The 10,409-nt window shown below is 39.9% G+C and overlaps 2 protein-coding genes across 2 annotated transcripts; both read right to left on the bottom strand.

Annotated features, from left to right (window-relative positions):
* Nucleotides 1–8,450: 8,450 nt before the first annotated feature.
* On the bottom strand, nucleotides 8,451–8,832 carry LOC128736985 (endocuticle structural glycoprotein ABD-5-like). The gene is made up of 2 exons (XM_053831508.1): nucleotides 8,705–8,832; nucleotides 8,451–8,640 (listed from the first exon to the last, which is right to left on the bottom strand). The coding sequence occupies exons 1-2, from the start codon at nucleotides 8,830–8,832 to the stop codon at nucleotides 8,451–8,453; spliced, it is 318 nt and encodes a 105-aa protein (XP_053687483.1).
* An 811-nt stretch (nucleotides 8,833–9,643) lies between these two features.
* On the bottom strand, nucleotides 9,644–9,964 carry LOC128737188 (cuticle protein CP14.6-like). The gene has a single exon (XM_053831777.1). The coding sequence runs from the start codon at nucleotides 9,962–9,964 to the stop codon at nucleotides 9,644–9,646; it is 321 nt and encodes a 106-aa protein (XP_053687752.1).
* Between the last annotated feature and the right edge of the window lie 445 nt (nucleotides 9,965–10,409).

Here is a 10,409-nt window from a genome sequence, read left to right as displayed (position 1 = left end):
TGTTATAAAGTTGTGGTTAGCGGAGATGTCACTTCCAGAAAACTATGGCAAGAACTGATGATCCTCAGAAAACTTTTGGAGCTTTTTATACGCCTAATACGATCAAAAAATCGCCCATTAGAATACATACTTGCAACGAAATCCGTACGAACCGTATATTCAAAACATGATTCCTCGAGCTCATTTCCAAAGTTTGATGATATTCGTTGTCGCTCAAACCTGCTCATACCAGCCTCCTGGCAGGTCCCTGCTGATCGAACATCTGCCTTATGGGTTGTTATGCAGATTCTACTTTTTTTTAAAATGCAAAGGTTAACTAGGAGCTTCGCTGTCTCATTTCGTTCGGCGTTGAATACTGTTCACATGGTTGATTAACGTAAAAGCTGTTCCCACTGTTTTGTGTTCGGTATCAATTTGGGTAAGTTTTTTTCTCTTCAATTTGTTCTATCTAATGCCGAAACTAACATGAATTATTCATATTTGGAAGAATTAAACACTCCCGAAAGGATGAAAACGAATGTAAGTTTTAACGAATAAACTGTCTTCCTACAGGAACCTGTTCGAAAACTGGAATCCAGTCGAAGAATTATGTCAGAAAGTGCAAGTCTTTTGCCACCTGAGAAAACCATTTGATTGAATTTTACGTTCCTTTTTTTGGGATATAAAACTAACTATAATGAAAAAGCTCACAATAATTTTACTTTCCGATGCAGTATAAATTCAAACAAACTTTTCAAATCAGTGTTCTACTATTATTAATGCATTAACTAAAGTTATAACTAGATGCGTTAATAGAAATCAACAGAAAAAAAAACATTTTCGTGAATGAAGCGTACAAAATTAGAAAAAAAACTGCTCACAGCAAAACATCAGTTTTCTAGATAACCAAACCTGATTGAATTTCAAATTTTGCGTTGACAGCGAGGATTCATTTTATTAGATCATCAAACCGGCGAACGTTTTCAACAGGATTCAAATTCCCCGGAGACTACGCCAGCCAGTAGCTATTTGTCATTTTGAGGTACGTCATTAAGGAAGCAGTTTCTGTTTCGCCTAAAAATTGAAGCTCTGTTGTTAGGTTTGATCGTAAATATTGCTTTCAAATTTTATCCGCCCCTACGGTTACCGAAGATAAATTTAAATAGCAATTAAATAACGTTGAAATATAATAGAAAAAAACTTCAGTTATAAAAAAGCATCGATTTTGGGTTGTTTGTGGGTTATGAACATATGAATCCCGAAAATACAAAAAATGAAGCAATTGTTAATTCAGCAATATTGTATAGTGTACGGGAGGGTGTTTTCAGCCCATTAAGCGATTGCATCTATTTTTTCGGCCTGTGGCCTAGATCTAATAGATCTAAAGAACAGATGGTTTTGATGTTGTTTTAATAAAAAATAGTAGATTACTTACAGTCTTAAATAGAAAATAGAAGAAAGAAGAAAGAAATAGAGAAAATAGTTATAACATATTAAAATTGTATGTCGGCAAAGTATTTTTAATGGCGAAAGAAAAGGCAAATAGGCTGACTTTAGAAGCATGCTGGAAATACCCTTCCGGACTCTACAATAACTATGAGCGTTCACTGCAGAACTTTTTCAAATACTGCTTGGCCAAATAAGCAAAATTGAATCAAAATTGGCGTACCAAGCCTGTCCATTGCGAGGGAAAGTATGGTACCCCCAACTTTCAGTTCAGCTTTAATCGGGATTATTGTACTTACATTTTTAAATCCTAGACAGCAAACAGAGGTTGATGTTTTGAAAGCTATAGAGCTAAACTCAGGACTGTCGAAAACCGAAATCAGCTTTCAAAATCATTTTAATGAGAAGTTCTCCTTCTTCTTTTTCTTCTTTTCTTCTGTTTCGTACTGTATCAAGAATTCCTCCTCACTGTACTCGACCCACGTCTCGACACACGCAACTCGGTTTCAACCTGATTGACATATCTAGTACGTTGGGTTCCTCTACTCCTAGTGCCGCGGTAGGGTTCTTGAAGAGAACAGATTGCACTACACAGTCGTAACTGGCATCCTGCGACGTGGCCGGTCTACTGTAGCCTTCCGATTTTCGTCAAGTTTACGATGAAAATCTCTCCAAGTAGTCAAATTAACCATTGTTTATTTAAGCTTCTTCTTCTTCTTCTTCTTCTTCTTCTTCTTCTTCTTGAAGAAGAAGTTTATTTAAGCATCATAGTAGAATACTTGAAACGATAAAAAAGAAAACAAAAATTACTGACAGTCTAACAGACAAACAGTCTAAGTTAGTTAGATACTGACGAGGTAGTAGAATTTAAGGATATCAATAGGTTTCTCTCCTCGCTCTAACGTATCAAGCTTCAGTGTGTATTCTTTACAAGATTGGTTCAATTTCTCATACAACTTCCACGTGTTATTAGCCCGGAACAGTTGTTCTAGCTCTTCGATCTCTGTCCTTTTTTCTGGCGCATTTGCTCAATTAATTATTCCAAGTCCTTTTTTTCTTCTCCATCGCTTGCTGGAAACTAGCTGGACCGAGTGTGTCCAGCTCCAATCGTCTTCGAGAGTTGAAGCCAGTGTTACGAAGCCCGCTTTCGTGTGATCTAATTGTCTTACACACGGGTTCTAACAAGCACACTGGCATGAGCAGCTCTCTCGAACTCCTTTTCTTATTTTTTCATACCTTGCGACGGATTTTCGTGTGTTTCGGACTCCGTACCTTCGGACGGATTTTCGAGTGTTGTGTATTTATCTCTCAGCCATACAGTCGTTGCTCTCACTCGTCATTGCAACCCGAGCAGTTGATACGAGAACCTTGCGAGGGCCCGCGCTCTTGACCGTCTGTGTTACCGAGACCGAGAGCGTGAGATGAAGAAATGAAGAAGTAACATACATCCTACTCACGTTCGCGGCCTATTGACAGCTCACGAGCTGTCGAGCTCACGAGATTTCGTGAGCAAGTTGCGCAGAACGACACTCGCGTGTGTGTCGGTAGTAGAATGTATTCACACAGGACAAGCGATTGTTTGTTGTACGCCTGCACTAGTGGAGTAAGCGTTGGATCGCTTGCGAACGAGTGGGCTCGGTTTGCAACATTGGTTGATGGTCTGATGGTGATGAGCTGATGGTCAGAGTCAATATCCAGTCATCTATAAGAACCGGTCATCTATGAGTCATGGTCAAACGGGTACATTGTATGTTGGTCAGGTTATCTGCCGCTGGTTTTGTGATCTTTTTGTGGAAAAGCATAGCAAAGCCTGGGTGCTAATTCCGTTATCGAAATTTGACCATCTGTTTTTATACGACACACTTCGCAACCAGCTGTTAGAATAAAGGACAGTGCGGGGTCAGTGCTACGATCCTATTGACTCTAACAGCCTCTCCTAGCCGAGATTCGAACTTACGACGACTGGCTTATTAGGCCAGCGTCTTACCTCGAGGCCAACTGGGAGGCAAAAGGTGCAAAAGGTATGTGGAAAAAGGTGCTTCGAATCACTAGGTTTCGGGAAGCTGCAAAGTTTATACATCATTGGCATGCACCTCGATGACGATATTGATGTCGCGTTGAACAGCTGTCGAACGTTGCCTCCAATCACGCATAAAACGCTTCCTTCTTATCGTCTACCTCCGTGTGGGCTGTGCACATTTATGACGCTGTAATTGAAATGACTCTCAATAGACACATTCTCTCACTGATCGCTTTCCAATCTATCACGCGATCCTGTAACCCGTTCCCATTTCGTTGGTAGTGCCATCGTTCAGGTAAAATTGGGCCTCTCCGTCGCAGATCCTCCAAATTTTCTCTTCTTTGTGACAGATTTTCGTCCTTATTTCGTCGTCTTGGTCAATACCGAATATTCAGATCCTTGTTTACTTGAATATTCAGTTAGGAAGCATCGCGCTACGGAATCTCCTGATGAGGCTTAACTTTAGTGCCGAGACACCACGTATCTTGATTCAGCTGCCGCTCCGGGTCTGCGCTGTCGTGAGCTGCTCCTAACCTGGAGTAGTACAAACGCTCACTAAGTTGGGACATCGTCATACCATCAAGAACCACCCCTGACATGAGAATAGACGCTCAAGGCTGAGAAGGCTATTCTTTGCTACTGTACTCGGAATTCGCGTCTCTAATAAATAAACAAACAAACAAAAGGAGTACTTCCCTGTTTTGAAATGAAAATGAACTGTAGGGGCAAACTCAGGATAAGAATAGAAATCGGTTTTCGAAGCTATTTTGATTAGAAGTAATCGTTGTTTAGTCAAACCGAACCAAGTCGTAAGATTGGGAAAAATAATTTAATGACAGCAAACGATCAAGAATAACTTAAGTTATATTTTATTTTCATCAATATACGTAAATGTTGCAAGCTGCAAGAGATATGGTATCAATTAGTTTTGAATGATCAACTAAATCCGATGACAGTATGCAGTCAGTGACTAAGAGACTTATGTACGCTGTGTACTCGTATATGTATATACTCGTATGTATATATTTTCCGCCCATAATAATATAACTCAATCTGCTATATCTTCGGTGTACCACAAGGGATTATCCTAAGACTGTTAGTATTCTCTCTATTACATATTGGCGAAAAGCAAATTATTCTGTTACATGCCTATATGCGGTTATGACGTAAACTTGTTTTTGGAAAGAGGGAAGTACCTGATGCGAAGAATGATCAATTGCATGAACTAGAAAACTTGGATATAGAGCAAAAATATGTTGGTTTGTGCAATGGTAGGTGGGGCTCACACCCACGCTCTTTCGGTTGGTACCGGAACTCAGACTGCTCTTTGTTTCAACCACCGACATTTCCTCCATTTCCAAAACAGAGTTTACGACATGACCGCGTATAGAGTCATATACAAGTAAATAAAAAAGAAAAGAAAAACATCACGTAATAGTTAATTATACGAAATACTTGCCGGTGCGACAATCGGCAACGCATTGCCTGCTTGTATCTTATTGGTTGAGTAGATAACAATCTATCTTCTCGGCGGTAGAAATAAACAGCAGTCATACAAAAGTAATATCGTCGCAAGAAGAGTGTGCGGTGCGAATATAGAGTAATAAAATTGGAGAATTAAACAAAACCAGGTTTCAGATTACCTAATATAACGGGCGGCAGTAGTTTCGCTAGTAAAACATTCGGGTACCAACCGGAAGAGCATGGGTGCGAGCCCTACCTGCCTTGCGCAAACCGGCATCGAAGTTTTCTAGTTACTCCAATTGATCATTGTTCGCATCAGACATTTTCTTCCTTTCCAAAAAAGTGCTATTTAGACCGATGGATGACTAGGGTCCGATAATGTCACCTTCAATTGCAAATCATCACTCAACATTGAAACAACGAAGCTATGATTTCAACTGAAGTAGTACCGTTTCACTTCACAACTAGCCTCAATCAGTGACGGTGAAGCGGTTTCATTTCATCATGACGATAGCTTTTTTAGGTTTTTTTTTAAATTACACAGTTTATTATAGTTAGTTAATACAAATTTAGTTCGATTTCAAATCTTAAATTACCTACGTCAACGGCATCTCTACATCCATCAATAAAATTGATATATTGATGTGGCAATTATCTTTAGCACTGACGAACTAACATGACACTTAGAAGAAAATCCTTCAAAAACCATCGTCCTGCACATTTTGCTTGCACACTAACACCCTCTGTTATGCATGTTGCGGAGTAGCTTGCATTTGCAAGGTTTTATGCTGTAGGGTTTTGAACATTTGAATGGTTTTATACTGAAAACTCAAAGCAACACTCGCGCGCCGCGGGTGTCCATGTTGCGAAACATGCTTTTTTGAAAAATGAGTGGTTTTTGATTGGACGATGGAATTATTGCGAGTGTCTCGTCTGTTTGTCTGTGTCTTTAGTATTGGTAATTTGTTTAAACGATTTATTCCTTTCAGTTCTTAAAACTTCTCGGAAATCCAGGCGTCTGTAGCCACGTCGGAGAGGTGTCACTGCGTACTGCAGCTTCTCCCACGCTGTTGTTACTCGGGTGCACACCATATGAACTTGTGCTCAACGGGTTCTAATAGTGCATTGTCGTAAGGACAGTTTTCACCGTCCGTTTAATTTGTACTTTTTTATCAAAAATTTTGTAAATGGCTAGCAACTGTGAGTGCCAAATGAAGCGGAATTGAGTATCGGTTCTTACACTGAAACGCATGTTACAATCTACTTAACATCGACGCATCGTGCCCAGTTTTCAATCACCGTCACTTGAAACGATCTCCAGCTTGCGTGAAATCTTTTGTTCAACAAACGAAACAAGTCACTTGATGTATGAAGCGAAGGTGGAAGAAAATCATCTTCGTTTATGTTGTTGAGATCGACTGGGATATATTCTATTGGGAATTTCCGGCTGTACAATCGGTTATCTATTGAAAACGGCTTTTTTATACTGACGTTTTGGCTTCTGGTTTTGGCCTTTTTCTAAGGTAATATTATTTCGTTTTCTTGTCTTGTTGATTACCAACGGACGGAATTTTATCGGCTTCAAGTGCATTGGTTCAGTGCTAGAATAAAGTATATACCTACGCCTTTTGACCATAGTGCACTGAAAAAGGTCAAAACCGAAGGCCGAAACGTCAGATAGTATAATAAGCCATTTTCGATAGATAACTGACTGGACAGCCGAAAATTCCCAACGTTTTCATTTTTTTACGATAGGCATAATGTGTGGAAGTCGTAATATATTGTAGGTAAAATGGACGTTAGGCAATCCGCTGTTGGCTTGCAAGAGACCTAGTGGACTCAGTTTAATAAAGTATTGGATTGGAGGGTGAGTCGGATTACGTACAAATGGCCGAAGCTCAAATGGACGAAATAACAAATGGCATAATAGCTCAAATGGTCAAACCACAAACAGCCAAAACGCAAGTGACCTATTTACGAATGGCCGAATGTCATAGAAATATTCGCGGCCTTCGACCTGCTCAAATGTTGGGTATATACTGCCAACTAAGGGATGACCCCTACTAGTCAGTAAACCCAGCAAAAATTTATGTACCTTAATAGAGATGATTTCTGCAAGAAGCAACATCCCCCTCCTCTCGACAGTAGCCGGTGTTTCCGAGTGTGGGTCACCGGTGAACACTCGGCTCGGCCATTTGGATTTCTCCTATTTGTTAGAAAGCGTATAAATCTGGACAGATCGGGCTACCGCCCGTAGTGGTCGCCAGTAACACTCGTGGCCTGCGATCATCTCGCCCTAACTCATTTATGAAAGGATATAAAATATTTTTTATGGCTTTATACCGAAAGGTCGTTATGCCAAATGGTCCCTTATGCTAGCAATGTTTTGTGGCAAACCACATTATGCCAAATGAATGTCAAGTGCGTATTCATAGGAAAGCAAAATTTTGTAAATTATGCCTACCCAAGCAACAATGTAAGTTTTATTGTACTCTTATTGTGGTCTTCAAGACCAATTTTGGCCTTAAATGCCATCATAAGAGTGTAATAAAACCCAAATTGTTACTTGGGTATCGTCCATTATGCCTAATATCCGTATGCCTACCGTCCTTATGCTTAACATTGCGCACTCACTTAACTCATAGAATTAACGAGCAAAAAAGTACTAAGGTTCCACGAAAATATTATAGAATTTACAAGAATTGTTTCTCAAAGTGCTAGCCAATATACGTATGTATGTCTCATTGCTCTTTTTCGCTCCTCCCTTCAGTTGCCCAATACCAGCAGAACAAAAACTTTTTAAAATATTTGTAATGGCCTAAGTGTAGTAAAGATTCTTACGAATACTACGCTATGGTAGTAGCTTCGAACTACGGGAGCTACGATTTATAATATAGGTTTTTGAAATTATGTGAATATAAACTGACCAATTAAATTAACATCCATAAAAACCGTAGGTGTTCATCAACCTTCTTTGAGATGTCAAGTTTTATTATTTTTATGTCTTTAACAGACTGGTTAACACCTGTGGTCAAGTACAATTTCTTATTACCAACAATTCAATGCAATAAATGAAGACGACATAATCAATACGATTGTTAAACTACAATCAATTGTTGTTGCAGTGTCACTTTTGCTTGGACTCCATGGTGGAGAGGTAGGTAGGTATATATCACTGTCCAATAAAAACTGCCAAAGTCATAATGTATTCTTACGGGGCTTGTTAGTGCGGCTGAACGCAGCGGGCTGCAATTCAATGGGAAACAAATCAAAATAATTTCGATCGGATGAATGATTCTGATCTTTTGTTCGCCAGCACTGACATAATCCCACCAAGGAGCAGAGAAAATATTATACCTAATATCATGTGGAGATATTGTCAATTCCTGGGATCTCCAACCATTTATAAACCTCATATTTTACATAGAAACTATTTATGACTTTGTGTGTGCATTCAAAATCTAGGATACGTGGCAAACATTTTAAAGTTTTTTCAACAATCGTATATTTTCAAAAATTAACTGAAACACTTTCATTTTTTTCACAGCCGCGGTATATGAGGTGCCTCCGGTTGGAATCCATTCTCATCGGCAATGTAGTTAACGGTGTAGGTTTGACCATCGGCACCGAGGTAAGAATACGATCCGCGTACAACCAAAGCATTGATGTCTCCGCCAAAGTTCTTCAGCTGAGCTTGTTCTATCCTTTGGATCCCGTTGCTGGTATCATATCTAATAAGTCAAATAGGACACAAAATTATTAGATTTGCATTTAAGTTAATCTCTTAGTACTTACTTAAAATTGTATCCATCGGTGCCCTGATTATCATTTTCGTATTGAACTATGTGTGCATCCCTATCTTCCAGAGGAGCTGCGAACGCCGTTGCGGCAAATACAATCACAATTACCAGAGCGAACTTCATCGTAACTTTCAATAATGGTTTTTATTAGCTTTGCTTCTTGCCTGGTGCCGTTTGTTTCTGCACTAATAGCATTTGCATGCTGCAAGTGGATTTTTATACCAAACTTTCGGAAACCCTCGAAGTAGCAGAAGAATCCTTCGAAGAAGTCACGCCTCATCGCTTTGCTTCAAATGGGCCCCGAACAGACTCGCACAAGGTACCATCCAACCATATTGGGACTCCAAAATGTAGTGTTGGTAAACACCCCACTACTTGTCAGCGGCTGCAGCAGCAGCAAACAAGAAATAGAAAAGTCATAGATCATGGCAAAAAAACGCTTAATAGGTGACGACGGATTCACACCGAATCGATGCGTAATTTCATATGTCGTTGAATTGCTCGTGCTCTTGTTGGCTATTGCCCTTTTAGCTGGAACATATGAATGCATAATCGAGCCGTACTGGGACGCATGAGATTATTTTAGTTTACGCAGTTTAGTTTGATTTAATTTTTGTTTGTATCAGATACAAATAATAGAGAAATAACATTGCCACTGGGAACTTTGAATTTGTTTCAAGATTTAAAAAAAATAAAAAGGTTTATGTCCCAGTGCAAGTCTTTTTTCAGATTTCGTTTTCTTTTCATGGTTTAGAAATAAAATTGTTGATGTTTAACGGATTAAAATCACTGCTTGACTTTATTTTACCTTACGTTTTTTACAGAACTATAATTTTTCCTATTGTTAATTGATTAGAGGACTCGACATTAAAACATCTACCACTTTAACAATTTTCCACCTAACACAAAGTTACAAAAAAAACAAGAGGTCCACTCAAGCTCTAGGCAGATGAGGTGCTTCCGGCTGGAATCCATTTTCATCGGCAACATAGTTCACAACGTAAACTTGACCGTCATCGGCCACAAAGGAGTACGATCCACGCACCACAATAGCCGCATTTTCGTCCCCAAAGCTCCTCAGTTCAGCTTGCTCCTCCTGTTTGATGCCGTTGCTGGTCTCCACCGCGTAACTGTAGCCATCGATGCCATTGTGAGCGTTATCGTACCGCAGCGTCTCAGCATTCTTATCGGGCACCGGACTGGACTGGACGACGGCGAACGCAAAAAGTGCGACGAATGCAATCGAGCTTTTCATTTTCGAATTAATTCGAATCTTTGGAACTTCTTCTCTTCTTGCAACAGTGCACTTAGTTCCACTAGGCGGTAAACTGATTGTACCGAGCCAAGTGCATTCGATATTTATACCCTTCAGCGAATGCACTCGGCGAATCATTCCGTTCTGCTAGGTTGACATTTATCTGGGCTGCGGGGCGCAGGCTGAACTTGCAAAATTGGGAGACGCATCTTCGTCACTTATTGCTACATTTATTTATTTCAACCAATGTCAACGATGTCGATCTGCAGTTAAAACCTTTCCAATTATACATACTCGCACTTCTGCGTGAGCGCGGTTTCCATTAGGTGCCAAGCTGATTGAGCGACGACGCCTGAAAATGCGCGATAAATGTAAGCCAGCGCATATGCAAGTTTACCTCTTACTCGGGGGAAAGAAGGAGTGCTGCAACGTGCAATGCTTTTAT

Source organism: Sabethes cyaneus, chromosome 2 (genome assembly GCF_943734655.1).
Source record: "Sabethes cyaneus chromosome 2, idSabCyanKW18_F2, whole genome shotgun sequence".
NCBI lineage: Eukaryota > Metazoa > Arthropoda > Insecta > Diptera > Culicidae > Sabethes > Sabethes cyaneus.
This window is presented reverse-complemented; position numbering and strand designations above follow the sequence as displayed.

What these genes read in the sequence shown, in the direction of transcription:
- LOC128736985 (XM_053831508.1), bottom strand. Translation starts at nt 8,832, where the DNA reads ATGAAGTTCGCTCTGGTAATTGTGATTGTATTTGCCGCAACGGCGTTC. An exon ending in ACCGATGGATACAATTTTAA is followed by an intron (nt 8,641 to 8,704) that starts GTAAGTACTAAG and finishes TTGACTTATTAG; the next exon opens with ATATGATACCAGCAACGGGA.
- LOC128737188 (XM_053831777.1), bottom strand. Translation starts at nt 9,964, where the DNA reads ATGAAAAGCTCGATTGCATTCGTCGCACTTTTTGCGTTCGCCGTCGTC.